The sequence below is a fragment of the Lipotes vexillifer genome, unplaced genomic scaffold (assembly GCF_000442215.2).
Source record: "Lipotes vexillifer unplaced genomic scaffold, Lipotes_vexillifer_v1.1 scaffold65, whole genome shotgun sequence".
Taxonomy (NCBI): domain Eukaryota; kingdom Metazoa; phylum Chordata; class Mammalia; order Artiodactyla; family Lipotidae; genus Lipotes; species Lipotes vexillifer.
This window is the reverse complement of record NW_006796728.1, coordinates 1,750,009-1,770,169: the sequence shown is the minus strand read 5'-3', so window position 1 is coordinate 1,770,169 and position 20,161 is coordinate 1,750,009. Positions and strand designations below refer to the sequence as shown.

At 35.8% G+C, this 20,161-nt stretch overlaps 1 protein-coding gene across 1 annotated transcript in view; it reads left to right on the top strand.

Moving 5' to 3' along the window:
- The window catches only part of GBE1 (1,4-alpha-glucan branching enzyme 1), a 327,728-nt gene that overhangs the window by 86,877 nt on the left and 220,690 nt on the right, over positions 1 to 20,161 (top strand). The window contains exon 3 of the mRNA XM_007468908.1: positions 19,299 to 19,414. Within this exon, the coding sequence (XP_007468970.1) occupies positions 19,299 to 19,414 (116 nt within the window). The remainder of the gene's footprint in view (positions 1 to 19,298; positions 19,415 to 20,161) is intronic.

Here is a 20,161-nt window from a genome sequence, read left to right as displayed (position 1 = left end):
TTCTCTTTCATATTTTTCATCATTAGTGTATAGAAATGCAAGAGATTTCTGTGCTTTAATTTTGTATCTTGCAACTTTACCAAATTCATTGATTAGCTCTAGCAGTTTTCTGGTGGCATCTTTAGGATTCTCTATGTATAGTATTATGTCATCTGCAAACAGTGACAGTTTTACTTCTTCTTTTCCAATTTGTATTCCTTTTATTTCTTTGTCTTCTCTGATTGCTGTGCCTAGGACTTCCAAAATTATGTTGAATAATAGTGGTGAGAGTGGACATCCTTGTTTGCTCCTGATCTTAGAGGCAATACTTTCAGTTTTTCAACATTGAGAATGATGTTTGCTATGGGTTTGTCATATATGGCCTTTATTATGTTGAGGAAAATTCCCTCTATGCCTACTTTCTGGAGGATTTTTATCATAAATCAGTGTTGAATCTTGTCGAAAGCTTTTTCTGTATCTATTGAGATGATCATATGATTTTTATTCTTCTATATGTTAATATGGTTTATCACATTGGTTGATTTGTGTGTATTGAAGAATCCTTGCATTTCTGGGATAAACCCCACTTAATCATGGTGCATTTTCCTTTTAATGTGCTGTTGAATTCTGTTTGCTAGTATTTTGCTGAAGATTTTTGAGTCTATGTTCATCGGTGATATTGGCCTGTAGTTTTCTTTTTTTGTGACGTCTTTGTCTTGTTTTGGTATCAGGGTGATGGTCGCCTCATAGAATGCATTTGGGAGTGTTCTTCCCTCTGCTGTATTTTGGAAGAGTTTGAGAAGGATAGGTGTTAGCTCTTCTTTAAATGTTTGATAGAATTTGCCTGTGAGGCCACATAGTCCTGGGTTTTTGTTGGAAGATTTTTAATCAGAGTTTCAATTTCAGTGCTTTTGATTGGTTTGTTTACATTTTCTATTTCTTCCTGGTTCAGTCTTGGAAGGTTGTGCTTTTCTAAGAATTTGTCCATGTCTTCCATTTTGGTCATTTTATTGGCCTATGGTCGCTTCTAGTAATCTCTCATGATCCTTTGTATTTCTGCAGTGTCAGTTGTTACTTCTCCTTTTTCATTTCTAATTGTATTGATTTGAGTCTTCTCCCTTTTTTTCTTGATGAGTGTGGCTAATGGTTTATCAATTTTGTTTATCTTCTCAAGAACTATCTTTTAGTTTTATTGATCTTTGCTATTGTTTCCTTCATTTCTTTTTCATTTATTTCTGATCTGATCTTTATGATTTCTTTTCTTCTGGTAACTTTGGGGTTTTTTTGTTCTTCTTTCTCTAATTGCTTTAGGTGTAAGGTTAGATTGTTTACTTGAGATGTTTCTTGTTTCTTGAGGTGGGATTGTATTGCTATAAACTTCCCTCTTAGAACTGCTTTTGCTGCATCTCCTAGGTTTTGGGTTGTCGTGTTTTCATTGTCATTTGCTTCTAGGTATTTTTTTACTTCCTCTTCCATTTCCTCATTGATCTCTTGGTTATTTAGTAGTGTATTGTTTACACTACACTACACTACTACTACTACACTACACCATGTGTTTGTATTTTTTACAGATTTTTTCCTGTAACTGATATCTAGTGTCATAGCGTTGTGGTCAGAAAAGATACTTGATATGATTTCAATTTTCTTATATTTACCAAGGCTTGATTTGTGACTCAAGATATGATCTATACTGTGAAATGTTCCATGAGCATTTGAGAAGAAAGTGTATTCTGTTATTTTTGGATGGAATGTCCTATAAATTTAAGTCCATCTTGTTTAATGTATCATTTAAAGCTTATGTTTACTTATTAATTTTCATTTTGGATGGTCTGTCCATTGGTGAAAGTGGGGTGTTAAATTCCCCTTCTATGATTGTGTTATTGTCGATTTCCCCTTTTATGGCTCTTAGCATTTGCCTTATGTATTGAGGTGTTCCTATGTTGGGTGCCTAAATATTTACAATTGTTATATCTTCTTCTTGGATTGATCCCTTGATCATTGTGTAGTGTCCTTCTTTGTCTCTTGTAATAGTCTTCATTTTAAAGTCTATTTTGTCTGATAGGAGAATTGCACTCCAGCTTTCTTTTGATTTCCATTTGCATGGAATATCTTTTTCCATCTCCTCACTTTCAGTCTGTATGTGTCCCTAGGTCTGAAGTGGGTCTCTTGTACACAGCATATATATGGGTCTTGTTTTTGTATCCATTCAGCCAGTCTTTGTCTTTTGGTTGGAGCATTTAATCCAATTACATTATGGTAATTATTGATATATATGTTCCTATTCCCATTTTCTTAATTGTTTTGGGTTTGTTATTGTAGGTCTTTTCCTTCTCTTGTGTTTTCTGCCTATAGAAGTTCCTTTAGCATTTGTTGTAAAGCTGGTTTGGTGGTGCTGAATTCTCTTAGCCTTTGCTTGTCTGTAACGGTTTTAATTTCTCTGTTATATCTGAGTGAGATCCTTTCTGGGTAGAGTAATGTTGGTTGTAGGTTTTTCCCTTTCATCACTTTAAATATGTCCTGCCACTCCCTTATGGCTTGCAGAGTTTCTGCTGAAAGATTAGATGTTAATCTTTGGGGATTCCCTTGTATGTTATTTGTTGCTTTTCTCTTGCTGCTTTTAATATTTTTACTTTGTATTTAATTTTTGATAGTTTGATTAATATGTGTCTTGGTCTATTTCTCCTTAGATTTATCTTCTTTGGGACTCTGTGCTTCCTGGACTTCATGAACTATTTCCTTTCCCATATTAGGGAAGTTTTCAACTATAATCTCTTCAAATATTTTCTGAGTCCCTTTCTTTTTCTCTTCTTCTTCTGGGACCCCTATAATTCAAAAGTTGGTGTGTTTAATGTTGTTTCAGATGTCTCTGAGACTGTCCTCAATTCTTTTCATTCCTTTTTCTTTATTCCTCTCTGTGGTAGTTATTTCCACTATTTTAGCTTTTAGGTTACTTATCCGTTCTTCTTCCTCAGTTATTCTGCTATTGATTCCTTCCAGATAATTTTTAGTTTCATTTATTGTGTTGTTCATCATTGTTTGTTTTCTCTTTAGTTCTAGGTCATTGTTAAACGTTTCTTGTATTTTCTCCATTCTATTTCCAAGATACTGGACATCTTTACTATCATTACTCTAAATTCTTTTTCAGATAAACTGCCTATTTCAACTTCATTTGTTTTGTCTGGTTGGTTTTTACCTTGCTCCTTCATCTTATATGTATTTCTCTGTCTTCTCATTTTGCTTAACTTACTGTGTTTGGGGTCTCCTTTTTGCAGGCTGCAGGTGTCTGCCCTTAGGTGGTAAGTTTGGTTCGGTGGGTTGTGTAGTCTTCCTTGTGGAGGGGACTGGTGCCTGTTTTCTGGTGGATGAGGCTGCATCTTGTCTTTCTGGTGGGCAGGGCCAGTCCGGTGTTGTGTTTTGGGTTGTCTGTGAACTGATTATGGTTTTAGGCAGCCTCTCTGCTATGCATAGGGTTGTGTTCCTGTCTTGCTAGTTGTTTGGTTTTTGGTTTCTAGCTCTTAGCTTGCTGGTCATTGAGTGGAAGTGGTTCTTAGTGTTGAGGTGGAGTTCTCTGGGAGAGGTTTCGCTGTTTGAAATTTTGTGTGGACAGGAGGTTTCTGCTGGTCTGATGTCCTAAACTCAGCTCTCCCACCTCAGATGCTCAGGCCTGACACCTGGCCAGAGCACCAAGACCCTGCCAGCCACACTGCTTTTGGAAAGTCTGAGGTCTTCTGCCAGCATTCAGTAGGTGTTCTGTAGGAGTTGTTCCACATGTAGATGTATTTTTGTTGTATTTGTGGGGAGGAAGGTAATCTCCATGTCTTACTCCCCCACCATCTTGAAGGTCCTCTCTAAATTGTAGAATTTTTGATTCTGATCAGTGCAGTTGTTAAGAAAAACATGATTATTCTTTTGAATTTAGATAAATGGCTATTATATTAGAAGCCAGAAAGCCTGATAATAGTAAATGGTTTAAATGTTCTTTATTTTATTTTATTTTATTTTTTTGGCAATACGTGGGCCTCTCACTGTCGTGGCCTCTCCCCTTGCCGGACGCGCAAGCTCAGCGGCCATGGCTCCGCGGCATGTGGGATCCTCCCGGACCGGGGCATGAACCCGTATCCCCTGCATCGGCAGGTGGACTCTCAACCACTGCGCCACCAGGGAGGCCCTAAATGTTCTTTATTTTAATGTGGAATTTCCTTAATGGCAGTTATGTTTATTCTTGAACATGTTAAACCTCCATATAACTTGTCAGTATTTTTCTGAAATTGGGTCTCAGATTTCTGAAATGGGAGTGGGGAAAGATGTGAAAATTGATGCCCTCAAGCTTTTTAAAATCCAAATTGAAACTTGTACTACTGAGAGAAGTTTAACCTGAGAGTTTATGCCTCTATCAGTATGACATAGAGTAGCAATTGAAGTTTTCTTACACCCCACAGAGCTAATAAACACATTGGTTCATTTCAAAGTGATTCAATTTTCTTGTATTTTGGGTTTCAGAAAAGAAGGAGCACAGCCTTAATGAATTATTTCTTATGTGTGTTATAAATGTAGAAATAATATGTAGAGGTCTTTTTTAGATGCTACATGTGTTTATATATGGATAATTATGTATTTTGTGAATCTTTAGATTAATAGCATATGGAGCATTTTAGTGGATCACTGTTTTTGGGTGGTGATATTTAATTATATATATATTAGGTTAATTACATATAATTTATATATAATATATATGCATACTTTTTCTTTGGCTGAACCATGTGGCTTGTGGGATCTTAGTTCCCCAACTGGGAATGAACCCAGGCCCCAGCTGTAAAAGTGCCAAGTCCTTGCCACCTGACCGCCAGGGAACTCCAACGCTTTTTAAAACTTATAATTTTGTAACCTTTTTTACTTTATATATAATAAATTAATCTAACATATAATTGTCACCACTCAAAAAAAGTGACCTTTTGAAATATATTTATATATTATATAAACTATATATAATACTTCTGGAATTTGGCACATAAAGGAAAATAATCAAGATCTACCTTAAATAGAAGTAAACACAGTTTTTCTCTTAATTACTATAGTTTTTCTTTTAAGCTATTTAGTTAGTGACCCATATTAATTGGGAAGAATAATAAAAAGGAATTACCTAGGTTTTTTTTGTGTGCTTTTTAATGATTTATATTATTTGCTAAATGTGGAGTTAATTTTTTATAATCTTAGTGTATAATGAAGTCTTATTGAAGAATACTATTTATGTTCCCTTGCAAAACTAAAAAGGAATGAGTTTTTTTGGTTAATTTTGTTCTGTGCTAAATTTCCAGTTTCTAAATTGTCTTGTGATCTTGATTTGGCATAAAAAGTTATAAATTTATTCTCCCAGTAAAAACTTGCTGAGTACTTATATGGGAGTAATGTACTGGCTGTTGGCATACAAAGATGAGGAATACTTGGTTGATCTATACCTTCAGATAGCTTATAGTCAAAAACAAGGAAATCCGTATTGGCACATATAATAAATGGTAATAGGTTTATAGTAATAGATGCAGGTAATAGATACAGGTTTAGACTACTTGTGGGAAGTTCAGAGGGGTAGTGCTCACTCTTACTTGGTGCACAAGTCAGCTATAGCAACAGTAATGCTGTATAACACACTATCCCCAACTCAATGTGTAACAAAAGTAAGCATTTATTTCTCAGTCATATATTTATGAATCTGCTCAGGTGGCTCTGGTTTTTAGAGGTCTTGATATGCTTAGGAATTGTGAAGGGTAGCAAGCAAGATTTTTTTGTTGTTGCGGGGGGAATGAGACTGCTGATGAGGGACAGGGGAATTGTTGCAAAGCATTAGCAAAATTTATTGTGTAAAAGGTACAAAGATTGCTGTAGCAGCGTTTCCCTATTCTTGACTCCATGATACCAGTTATTCCAGACTGAATGTGACGTCTAGATCCATGATGCTTTCTGACGTGTCTATGGCTCATCAATATCTATTCTAGATCCCTTGCTCTAAGCTCTCCAACCGCTCTCTTCCTGAAAGTTTCATCTCCTTTGAACATTAGCACTTCTACCACACTTGCCCTGTAAATCTGCAGTGTTGCTCACATCAAATTGTGTAATTTCTCTGCTCATGCACAGCTGCTAGCCACCATGAGGAAAATCATACAGCCATATGAACTGCTGCTTCTGTGGGTTCATGGCCATTAACACTCTACAGAAATCACTTGCACATCCCCAGTCATCTCTTTCTTACATCTTCCACAGTAGCTACTTCAGTTTCACCACTCCCTGCATAATCCCTTATTTCACTGTCTCCTCATTTTGCATTAGTATAATACTTGCTCTTACTTCTCAGAGAAAATAGAAGACAGCAGAAAGGAATATTTCAACTTCCAAACCATTTCCCTAAAAAGATCTCTATCTATATTCATCCTTCCCACATGCTTTCAAAAGTTAGTAGAAGAAATTGATGTCATGAATATATGCATTGAATCATTTTCTCTTCTCCTCCTTAACATGGTAAATCGATCTATTTACCTCTTCTTTCTCCTGTCAGGCTCTCCCTTTGCTGCTTCCTTTTTCTCTGTATATAAAGTTCCTCACTCCTTTCCTTTCTTAAATAAATTGGAAAACTAAAGAAGACCCCTCCCTTAATTTGCTGTCAGATTTCTAGGATGATACTGTAGATTATTGGTTACTAAACCTGTGTGAGCATAGCACAAAATTAGGAAGCTTTATAAAAGTACAGATCTACTCCTGGATCTGATTCAAGGACCTGGGGTGGAGTCCATTGACTTCTAACTTTTAAAAGCAGCCATGTTGGGGAACTACCGTCGTAAATGAATATGTACTGACGAGTAATGCTGATCATATAGTATGTAGAAAAGGGTACAAAACTGTAAGTTTAAAAATTTATATATGTATATACATACTTTTGTATATAATTTACATTATGGAAATGCACATGTCTGTGCATATAAATACCTATATAGTAAAAAAAATGAGAAATTTTAAAGTAAGGTGTTAGTGTAGAGGAGGTTGGGTTTATGAGTGCTTCAGTGTCTTTTTTATTTATGTTTTTTGGTTTTTATTCTTCAGAGCGTACACTTTTCTTTTGTGGTAAGAAAAAAATATGGTAGAGAAGTAATAGAAATAATAATAATAGAAATAATAGTACACTCAGTCACATGTGTTCTCCCATTAAATATCCCAGCCTCTCAATTTAGGTATCTTTTCCTTACTTGACTTTTCTGCAGTAATAGATGGTGTTGACCATTTACAGTTCCTGTAAATTCTCTTTTCTCCTAGTTCTGTATTCCCTATCCTTTTTCAGTAACCACTGTCTGCCACCCCTAATAACTAAAACACTGCTTCTTATCAATTTTAACTCTGAAATAGCTTTCAAATGCATTCCTTTTTTCCCTCCCCATCTTCACTGAGTGGTTTAAGAGAACCAACTGAGATGGGTATAACTGACACCGAAGGTGGAGTGATCAAGAGTTTCAGGTGTCACTGAAAGCTCATTATAAGTTGAAGTCTGAAAAGAACAATTGGGATTGGAAAGTTGGAGGTCACTGGTGACCTTTGCCAGAGTATTTCAGAAATATTTTAGGGAATGAAGAGATATAAGGAAGTGGAGATAGGAGTCGAGAAATTGGGCTATCAGTGGCAGGAGAACCAAAGGATGACTTGGACCAAAGGAGAGGTTTTCTTCATTGTCATTGATGTTACTTCAGAATTAGCAAATACATCACTTCATCATATTTAGATGCTGAGAGTAAAGAGCCTGAAGAGAGAGAATGTTTGAAAACCTCAGAGTGTGAGAAAATAATTGAAAACAGACAAAAAGAAAGAACAAAATCAAGAAATTAGCTTTGAACAAGAAAAAGACAAAACACCTTTTCCTCACAGGACGGTCCATAACTACTGCTGCTGCCATGAGTGTCACCAAATCATCCTATTTTTTGTTATTTTAATGACTTTCATTAGTTCTTCTATCATAATAAAACTCTCCCTTATATCATTAGTTTTGAGACAGCCTCTGCTCCAACCTTTTTTTTTTCCTTCGTAAGGGAGTGGATTGTATGATAGTTTTAGATTTCTGTTCGTTATGGGTCTCTTTCAGAGTCCAAGGTAAATTCTAACATTAGCAGCAGCAGTTTGGTTGGTAATTACTCACAAAACTACTAAAAATATGGGCTCCAGAAGGAGAAGATATACATTTTTCTTTGCTTAAAAGCCTATGCCCACCCCCCCGCCAGCTTCTAATATGGTCAAGTTGTTCTACTTTTTCAAAGCCTTGAAACAATTAATTATTTTCTCTTCAAAGTCTTCAACTATCCACCTAGACTCTTTAGTCTACTTATTGACCAAGCTATCTTTTCAGTATTAAATTTTTATAGGTGTCTCCCTTTGTGGTCTTTCCCTTTACAATATCTCTGATAGAACCTGATTTTAGTCTAGCGCAAAAGCTCAATAGAAATGAACAGATAACGGCTACCTGACCTTTAAAATACTTTTATTTTTTAACAGCTTTATTGACATACAATTCACATACCATACAACTAACCTATTTAAAGTGTACAATTTCATGTTTTTTAGTATATTAAAACAGAGTTCTACAACCATAACCACAATGAATTTTAGAATATTTTCATTATCTCAAAGGAACCCTGTACCCTTTAGCTATCATCTCACAATCTTCCCATCCCTCCCCTAGGCTTAGGCAACCACTTACTCTGTCTCTAGAAATTTTCTTATCCTGGATTTTTCATGTAAATGGAATCAGATAATATGTGGTCTTTTGTGACTGGCTTTTTTCACTTAGCATAATGTTTTCAAGCTTCCATCTTATAGCATGTATCAGCACTTCATTCATTGTTATAGCCAAATAATATTGCATTGTTTGGATATGCATCATTTTGTATATTCATTTGTTAGTTGATGGGCATTTGTGTGGTTTTCACCTTTTGACTATCATAAGTAATGCTGCTATGAACATTCATATACAAGTTTTTGTGTGGACATATGTTTTCATTTCTTTAGGGTTTATAACTAGGAGTGGAATTGCTGGGTCAAAATGGTAACTCTGGCATTTTGGGGAACACCCAGACTGTTTTCCAAGGTGTCAGCACTGTTTTACATTGAGTTGTATAGTTTTAGCTCTTACATTTAAGTACTTGATCCATTTGAGTTAGTTTTGTATATGGTTTAAGATAGGAGTCCAAATATATCTTTTTGTGTGTGGAGATCTAGTTGTCCTAGCACTATTGGTTGAAAAGACTATTTTTCCCCCATTGAGTGGTCTTGGTCACCCTTGTTGAAAATCAATTGACCATTGACACATGGGTTTACTTCTGTTACATTGCTAGCCATGTTAGAAAATATTATTTTACTTTCATTGAAATATTTTCATAAGTGGCTATAGGGTTAGCAGGGAGATCTATATAGTTGCTTTCCTGATTACTATAAGCCCCTCCCATGGCCTCACAGCAGGGACTGGTTCAAGTGGAACATCTTAAGATGAAAGATTGTGTTTTAGGGTGTAGAGAAGAGTCCTAAAGTCAAATCAAATTTATGACTTCGGGGGAGTCATAAATAGATTAAATTGCAGTCAGTAGTGATATAATGGATGAACTGGAGTACGTGCTGTAAGAGTCCTCCAACTAAGCTCCAGATGTTTGCTGACATGGAGGGATACAGTTCAATGTACTAGCCAGTTAAAACATAATTGAGAACCCTTCTTGGCACATGGGATGCCTTCCTCTGATGATTGACCATATTGCATTAGTACCTCTCTCCCATTCTTTCGCCTTCCTATTTTGTCCTGTTCTGCATTCTTTCTAAGCAAATAATGTACCTCTTCTTGGCTTTAACCATTAGTTTCTCTCTGCTTTACTGTCACTGAAAGATTATAAAATAAAAGGAGTCAAATCCAGACCAAAAACAAACCAGATAAAATGGCACAGAGATCAGTAATATAAATCACAGCAGCGATAAATGCTTTTATCCTTAAGTCCCAAATAACATTTACTTTTGGTCAAGGGTAGATGGCAAGAATTGTTAGAAATTGAATACATTTTTAGAACCAATTGTCATGATATAATTTAACATATTCTTAACTTGTCGTGGATGAAGTAAACTAAAATTAAATGGAGAGTTAAAAAAAAAAAGAAATGACATATTTTAAGGATCTATGGAAGATCTGCAAAGGTAGATCATACACTGGAGCACTTTTTAGAACTGAGTTCTGAGTGGTAGGCTCTGAGAGGGAGAGAAAGAGGTGAGGATGAGGGTTTAGGTAGGTAGGGGCACTTCAAGCAAAGCAGCTTTGCTTTTTTACATGTTTTGTATAGTTTCTATGGTGGAGTCCTTCATAAAATCTATTTTGAGATAATTGAATGGTTTATACTGCTAAAAATAAATAGATTGGTAAATAAATAACTGGATTGGTTACCACTATATTAGACCATAAAGGACACCACATTATTATATTCAGTTCAATAAAACTAGAACTAAACAAAAAAGTTTAAAATAAAATACCCACTACTCAATTTCTCCCAAATAAAAATAAGATTAAAGAGAATATAAGAAGTTATAATTATAACCTGCTTTGAAAAGAAATGAAAACACTGTGTATCAAAGCTGTCTGTTACAGGGCTTTCCTGGTGGTGCAGTGGTTGAGAGTCCGCCTGCCGATGCGGGGTACACGGGTTCGTGTCTCGGTCCGGGAGGATCCCACGTGCCGCGGAGCGGCTGGGCCCGTGAGCCATGGCCGCTGAGCCTGCGCGTCCGGAGCCTGTGCTCCGCAACGGGAGAGGCCACAACAGTGAGAGGCCTGCGTACAGGAAACAAACAAACAAACAAACAACTATCTGTTACAGCTAGGACAATAAGGAAAGGCAACTTTTCACATGCTGGTTCCGAATCTGATCCACAGAACACAGAAAATTATTTGAATGCCTATTTTCTAAATTCTTCCAAGATGTAGTACATACAGGTACTATCCTAAGATGCATTGACGAGAAGTTAGTTTATTGCATACAGTGGATCCGTAGGGCATTCGAACTTAATTCTCTTAGCAAACCCTGGTTGAACAAGGCAGGCATGCCTTGTTATTAAAATGATAATCTCCGGGCTTCCCTGGTGGCGCAGTGGTTGAGAGTCCGTCTGCTGCTGCAGAGGACACGGGTTCGTGCCCCGGTCCGGGAAGATCCCACATGCCATGGAGCAGCTGGGCACGTGAGCCATGGCCGCTGAGCCTGCGGGTCCGGAGCCTGTGTTCCGCAACGGGAGAGGCCACAACAGTGAGAGGCCCGCGTACCGCAAAAAAAAAAAATAATAAAATAAATAATAATAATAATCTCCGGTGTTGATGAGGATATGAATAGTTGACAATTCTCATATGCTGCTGGTGGGAGTATGAACTGCAACTGCTTATCCAGAAAGCAGTTTGTTAATCTGTGTTTAAAACCGTAAATAAATTAAAATCTTACACTCTGGCTGATAAGATCACTTTTTACAGTTGATAGCAAGGAAAGAGATTTGTACAAGTATTTGTTCACAGAGACCTCATAACATAGTTTTTACAGCTTTGTTATGGAAATTTCCTATTATACAGAAAAGTAGAGATGAGCTTTGTCTTAGTCTGTTCAGGGTGCTATAACAAAAAACTACAGGCTGGGTGGCTTATAAACAAAAGAAATTGATTTCTCACAGTTCTGGAGGCTGGGAAGTCCAAGGTCAAAGTGCCAGCCGATTCAGTATCTGATGAGGGCTCTCTTCCTGATTCATAGACTGCAGTCCTTTCTTTGTGAAATCCTCACCTGGTGGAATGCAGGAGTGATCTCTCTGGGATTTCTTTTATAAAGACACTAACCCCATTCATGAGGATTCTACCCTCATAACCTAACTACCTCCCAAAGTCCCCATCTGCAAATTCCATCACACAGGTTCAGTTTGTTTCCATTTTAAAAGACTTTTTTTTTTTTTTCTTATTTTCGCCTCTTTTTGACTTATTAAATTTTCTAATTTTATAAATTGTTTACCTGGTCCTAGAGTCAAAATAAAGCAAGGTAGAATCCTACAAAACTAATCTGTGTTTTCCCTCTTCATATACATAATCATTTCTCTTCACTTTTTGGGTTCTATTTTCATGCTTTTTGAAATCATAGGTGACTACATACAGTCATCCTTCAGTCTTTGGTGGATTGGTTCTGGGACCTCCCCCACCTGCAAATACCAAAATCTGAGGATGCTCAAATTCCTTATATAAAATGATGTAGTATTGCATATAACTTATGCACATCCTCCTGTATTCTTTAAATCATCTCTATATTACTTATAATACTTAATACCACGTAAATGCTATGTAAATAGTTGTAAATACAAAGTAAATGCTATGTAAATATATGGCAGTACATAGTCAAGTTTTGCTTTTTGGAACTTTCTGAAATTTTTCCCCTAATATTTTTGATTCATGTTTGGTTGAATCTGTGGATATGGGACTCTCTGATATGGAGGGCCAACTGTATATTCATTTACCACCCCCTTTCTTTCATAAAAGTATCATAATATAGATACTATTCCTATAATAAAGACACGTAGTTAATTCTATTTAAAGTCACTTTTGCCACACTTTTTTTTTTTTTGGTCATGGAGAACGTTTCTTCTATGCATGCCTTTAAGAACAGTTTAGTGAGTGAAACTCTGGGTTATTTAATTTGTTCCCTAATTTCCAGAAAGCTGCATATCATAGGACTGAGCATATTGTTCTTTAAAACGATATTAGCATCCCATTCGTTCTGAAGTTAGTGGCATTCTGACATACTCTAGATTTTGTTCTTGAAAACCACAGCTCTCCTAAACTAATATATTTTCAGAGCAGTTTTCCCTAAGAAGTAATGCTGGAGGTCTTAAGGTTATTTCCAGGGTACTATCTTCCAGCAGAAATTTGATGATTCTCAAGTAACCATCTGAGGAGAAGAATTATCTGGAGGGGAGAAAGAGAAGGTGATCAAAAAGCACAGGGTTATGTCAGGACTGCTGTTCTCCACCTCCAAAAATTGTGTGGTCCTTCCATAATTCTGGGTAAGGGCAATGCCATAGGAGGTTCCTGTTCTGGATCTTATGACTTCTTGGAAACAGACTGGATGCTTCCTTGACATGAGAGAAGTCCCCAAACTTCCATCATGACAAGCCAACTTTGCATTATAAATCTATGTAAACTCTGAATAATATGAAGCTTGAAACAATTAAACAACATTGTACGATGAGGTAGGGTGTTTACTTGTTTTAAGGAGGTGATATTCCAAATATTTAATAACTTATGATGTAAGGGATATCGACTCAGATAGGAGGTGACTGACATCTGCCATATAGACCAGTACTGGTCTTGTATTAGATCTGATATTAGATCTGCCACATCCAACAGGAACCTTACTTCACTAGCTCAGTGAAGCCTGCTTATGGCAGGGGTTGACCCAAGTACAGACCACATTCTTCAGCACATTGGCATCTTCATCAAAGGTGTGGTTGTACATAGTAAGTTGGGACCATTTCAACCATGCTTAAGGAATATATATATTAAACTCAGAAACGCTACAGAAATGAGGTGGCTAAGTCCTGATGAAGAGAAATACTTTACTGTGAGTTAAAGAGTTTGGGAATATTTGAAGGAGGCTGACATTTAAGAATTTTATGTGAGGATTATTACATTAGAAAAAGAAAGGTTGTTGGGCTTGAGATAATACAGAGTCTGTGTGCCTGATGCAGTGACTTTAGTTAACGTTTGATTGCCTGTGCCGAATGTGTGTTTGCAGTTCACGTTAAACTGTGCATCACACATCGTTTCTTTTCCATATCTCGATTTAAATTTGTCTGCTGGTTTTGAGTCTATGGAAAAATAGAATCTTTTGCATTATAAAATATGATGATGAATTTCAGCCTGTTAGTAATAAAATACTTATTTAAATGTTTGCTTTTAAACTGTGTCAGGTTATTCAAACTTGATAATCATTGAAAGTCTTAGAAAATGTTTTAATAAAAGAATTTATGCAAGCAGGAGACATGTTCTTAAAACACCAAGACTAGAATAATAAGCACACATTGCTTTAGGGGTACCTCATCCTTGAGCCTAGCAATGTCTAGGTTATGGCAGGAAGTGACACACAGAAAGGAAGATGAGTTAAAATGTTAACACTTAAAAATTTTAATGTTACTTTTCTAGGTAGAAGCCTTCAAATTTATATTCATTTTTTGATCAAAGTGGCCTGTACTTTTTAACCATGCAATCTATTAGTGAGAATATTATAAGAAACATTTTCTGTAGACACTTATAGCAGTATATTGAATATTGATCTTAATATATGTTATCTTTTAATGTTCAAATTCTAAATTTTTGTTTCCTCACACTGACACATTCAGATTCCTTAATATATCAGGTCTGTTCTGTAACCTTCATCTCACTGGTCATCCTTCTGAGCTTTACAACCCTAGTGAATCCCAAATTCTAAATCCTAAATTTCATGTGAGTAATATTTGCCTTGAGGGATTATTAGTGAAAATTTATATTTCAGAATTTCCTTGAGCTACTGACTTAGAACATTATTTGGTAATCTATAAATCTAATCTAATCTAGAACATCACTCACAAAGCTATGAGCAGAGAACACCTGAAGTCAGCCGTCGAGCCAGGAAGTTGATTCTCAACGTGGTCCCTCAGCAAGCAGCAACATCACGTAGAGACTCGTTAGACATGCAGATTATTAGGCCATATTTCAGATATATTGAATCAAAAAACTCTGAGGGTGGAGCCCAACAGTCTGTTTTAATCAGCCCAATCTGCTTTAACAAGTGATTCTGATGTGAACTAAAACTTGAGAATCACCGAACTACAGAACTCCCAATATGTAGTTCTGTGTGTGACAGAGAAACAAATAATTGTCGCAGGTGGTGATAGGATATTTTTGGTCCTGTCCTGAGGCCTACATAGAGATACAAACTATTTGCATTAAGTGCTTAATTAAAATTAATTCTATCTTGTAGATTCAGGATATAAAGTCATGGAGGATTAAAATGAAAAATGAGTAATCTGGCTCTAAAAGTAAGCACTTTAGATGTATCTAATATACCTTAGAACCATTTATCATTATTAATATTACTTTACTTTCAGTTATTTTCAGGAATAAAGTCTCTTGACACTTAAGACTTAAATATCTGGGCTTCCCTGGTGGCGCAGTGGTTGAGAGTCCGCTTGCCGATGCAGGGGACGCGGGTTCATGCCCCGGTCCGGGAAGATCCCACATGCCGCAGAGCAGCTGGGCCCGTGAGCCATGGCCGCTGAGCCTGTGTGTCTGGAGCCTGTGCTCCGCCATGGGAGAGGCCACAACAGTGAGAGGTCTGCGTACCACAACAAAAAAAAAAAAAAAAAAAAAAAAAAAATTTCCCCCAAATGTATCTTTCATCTCTTATTATTTTGCCTTCTGTGTTTTTCTAAAAATAATTCCATTTAAAAACAAAACATTCACTTTTGTTTAATACTTTTACACCAATCATTGGATGTTTAATTTTTATTTACTTATTTTTAATTGTGTACTTCCACAATTAGTTCCCACAGTCATACCTAAATATACCTTAATGGTAGTTCCTTCTTTCTTAACTAAGGACTTAAGTTTATGAGAACAGATCCAAATCCAATGATTTTTCTGACTATTCTGTTCCTGGACCTTAGATATCTGTATCCTGTAGAATAAAGCTCATCTTATTAGCTATTTTTAGAAAACAATTTTAGGGATAAACTGGTTTTATTAGAATAAAATCTTTCATATGCCTGCAGTACAGTAGAAGTGGTTAGTTTGGTTGGTGCCCATCTTTCAAACGGAAAGAAGCAATAGTATTTAATAAAGGAGGAAGAGTAAGGAAAATTCAGGGCTGAACACTGATTGGAGAAGGAATCAAGGAGATAAAAGACTAGTGGTGGTGCGGCTGAAGAGGGATTTATTTGGGAGACAGCTGTCCAATGCAAAAATCTCAAGTTGTTTGATGTATGTACACCCCTTGCAAACCTTCCCCTCTCTCTCCCTTATGAAACCTTTATTATATTCTGCATTGCTTATGATGGTTGGTAGATGGATTTTCTTTGGGAGCATATGTGAAGATGTTCCAAATTTTTCTTTGAAGATTAGAGTTCAGCAAGAAAAATGTACGTGTAGTAGAAGTTAACACCAGGATTTCCATGAAGAGGAGGTGTGCTAATGAAATGAAGCTCTTGAAAATGATAGAAAAAACATTTTTTACAGTGTAGGATTAGAAATAATCAGCATGTGTGTTAGTGTCTCTAAGACACTATGAAAGGAGAAATGTGATTCAGTAAAAATATTTTTCTTTATAGAAATATTAAAACATTACCTGTTTAAACAGATCTTAAAACTCAAGTGACTGCAAGCTGAAGAACTATTTCAACTGATATTCAAAAACTAATATTCAAAACCACATTTATTTTTACATTATTTAAAACAGCTTTTAAGTAAATCTGCATAAGAAAATTTCCCATATAATTGAAGTTTCACTTTCAAAGTAACAGTCTTATTTATAGTTGAATGTTTAGAGGAGCCTATATTATATATTTTACTCTTCGTTTTGGTGTACTGTTACTCAGTTTCACCTTTTCTGGTTGAAATCTGAATGTCATTCTGAACCCTAATTTTCAGTTTGGCATAGAGCAGGGCCTACATTAACCAGTCAGTATATATTTAATGAATGAATGAATGAATGAACTAATGAACTGTACCCTTTATTTTCAAATCTAACTAACCAGGAAAAGATATGCTGCTTGTCTTAATTTTATTGTCTTAAATGATTAGCTTAAAAAGAAATTCAGTAAATGTATAAAGTGTTACACTACCTAGATTCTCATATTTCAAGCTTTTTTCCTTCTCTCTAATTATGCCCTAAATTCTTTGCTTTGGTAAAGGAATGTCACATCATAAACAGGTGAGATGTATTTGATGTTTTAGGGGCAGGAGAATATAGTAACACAGAGCTTGTTGAGCTGTTCCTGAAGATAAAACCGCCTTTAGATATTTTCAGATTGTCTTCTGATGGGGAGTAGAAAAATGTTTAGAAGGACCTTTATTTACCTGTTGTTTCTTACCCCCACTCTACCCATGACATTCAGACTGGCTGAGAGTGAAAAACCTTAAGGCTAATGTGGTGAAAGTATTGGTGTCTGAAAGAAGAAGTCATAGCATAAAACAAGCTTCTTGGTGTTTTTCTTATCTCCTTAATTGAGAATCTAATTTCATAGCACTATAGTGCATAGCATCACAGGGGCTTAAGTTTTTTTTAAACAGTGAAATATTTTAGGCATAAACAAATAGGGGAAAATGTAATAAGCATCTCTGTGTACACCACCTACCTTAAAAAATAAAACATTACAGATATTATTAAAACTTCCTGTGTTCCCTTTCCTCTACCCAGTGGAAATCACAATAGAATTTGATGTTTGTCATTCTTATTTTTCAATTGATTTTTTTACTACATATGTATGTTTCAATGTTATATAATACTGTTTTGCATATTTTTTGAACTTTACATTAATGGTATTTCTATACACCTTTAAAATGAACTTTAATGTTTTACCTATTCCTATATATTGAATATTTAATCCAATCAGTTTATATCATTATATATATAGCATTATATAACATCCTGTTTAATTACACCATGATGTATTTACCCATTTTGTGGCTGATTTAACTGTCAGTGGCTTCCATTTTTTGCTATTGCAAGCGATCCTTCAGTGAACATCTTTGAATATTTTCTTGTGACCATTTGTGAGAATTTCCCTAGGGTACTACCTAGGAGTAGGATTGTTAGACCCCAGAGTTAACATAGCTTCAACTTTGCTATGTAATGCCAAATTGTTTTACCGGTTTGTACCCTCAGCTGCAGTGTTATTTTGTATCCTTGCTGACTACTTGATATTTTCAAACTTTTAATTTTTGCTAATCCAGTGGGTGGGAAATGACATCTCAATGTTGTTTTAATCTGTGTTTCCTTAATTATGAGTGAGCTTGAGCATCATTATGTATGTTTATTGACCATTCATATGTCCTCCCCTGAATATCTTTGTTGATTTTTCTATTGGTCTGTATTTTTTTTCTCATTGATTTATAGATCTTGATATATTTTGGATGCTCTTTCTTGGTATGTTCATTACAAATGTATTCTCCTAGTTGGTAGCTTGTCTTTGTCTATCTACCTATCTATGTATGAAGATAAGTCTATAATTTTTGTAGTCAAATTTATCAGGCTTTTCCTTAAGGTTTTGTATGTACGTGTATGTGTGTGTATATGTATGTATTTTGTCTAAAAAACACTTTTAAACCCAAGATCATAAACATCTTTAACTATTTTCTTCTAAGCATTTTATCATTTTGTCTATCATATTTAAACATTAATCTATGTTCAAATGATTCTTCAGTAATATTATTGGTAGAGATCCATTTCTTTTTTTTCTTTTTTCTTTATTTTTTTGCGGTACGCGGGCCTCTCACTGTTGTGGCCTCTTCCGTTGCGGAGCACAGGCTCCGGACGCGCAGGCTCAGCGGCCGTGGCTCACGGGCCCAGCCGCTCCACGGCATGTGATATCTTCCTGGACGGGGGCACGAACCCGTGTTCCCTGCATCGGCAGGCGGACTCTCAACCACTGCGCCACCAGGGAAGCCCTATTTTTAATGCCACCTCTATTACATGTTAAATTTCTATGTGTCCATTTTGGCTTTCTTTAAGCATCTGCAGTCCACCTCTCCTTTGCCTCTTGTAGTTTATAACCTTCTACCTTTCTTGCTTGAGGCGTTTCTTTAGATTTTAACTCAGTTCTATCACATACGTGTGGATTTGGGTAATATGATTTTAATAATTTTTCACCATTTTTTTCTACCATAACATGTATTTTATCTAGTTGCCTAGAATGCATTTCTATTTTATTCATATTATCTCCCTTTGTTGATGGTGTTTCTTAAAAAAGGACCCATCATTCTATTTATTGATAGAAGTAATAGAGTTGAAAGTACAATGGAAAATGTGTTTGTAATCTTTAATCTTTAAAGTTTGCAAAAGGCAAACTTTCAAATATGTTTTTTAAAAAATAAGTTAAGCATAGCCTGCTTTTTCTAAATGACGAGTATTTTGTTTAGTACCTTAGAAAACAATGTTTTTTAGGCAACTTGATTCTGTATAAGTAGGCAATATATTATACTTTGATTGAAATTTATTGAGTATTAGTCCTATAATGCTATTGTTAATTGATCATCTTTATTTTTTCAGATGATTGGAATCCATTTGCATACCCATATAAAAGACTGGATTTTGGAAAATGGGAGCTGTATATCCCACCAAAGCAGAATAGATCTGTCCTAGTACCTCATGGATCCAAATTAAAGGTACTTTCCTCCCTCCTGTTTTCATTTGAACTTACTATTTTCTTTTTGTCCTGTTTGAAAAGTTTGACTTAAACTATTATAAACTATTAAAATGTAAACTGGTGCATGATAATTATGGGAGAAACAGTGTAAATTTTTAAATAGAGGAAAATTTAAGAGAAGTCATCACAAATTGAAATATGTTAGACTGGAATTGGTTGGTAAGGTACTGAACTTACTTGTTGTATTATTATCAACTTTGGAAACCTTATAGAAGGATCACTGAATAACTGCAAAAGTTTAGTCTGGAAAACAGAAAGTTTGATTAAAAAAAAAAATGAAACCTGTCTTCAAGTCAGCCGGGCAGAGAATTTTTACCTGTAGAGACAGACTTGATGCAATTGACTTTGTGATGAGCCACATAAATGTGGGAGGCTGTGTTGGAGACCTGTGCCTTTTGGGGATACGATTTTCTTGATCTCTTTCTGCTCTTTGATATCAGGGCTGTTGCTTCTCCTGTTCTCCTTGGATTAGCCTAGAGGCCTGCCTGTCCTCTACTTCCCCTCTGCTTTGGCTGACCATGCAGCTCTGCATTTAGGGTGTGCAGAGCCAACACAGCTGCCCTCTTCTGTCTCCTCAAGGGAGGCTTGAAGGATGGGTCCCAAAGTCTGGATTACCTGTCACAGATTTGATTACATAAGAGGCGATCTAAATCCTTTAACATTTACTTGATTTTGGCCCATGCTCTTATAATTATAAATATTTCCA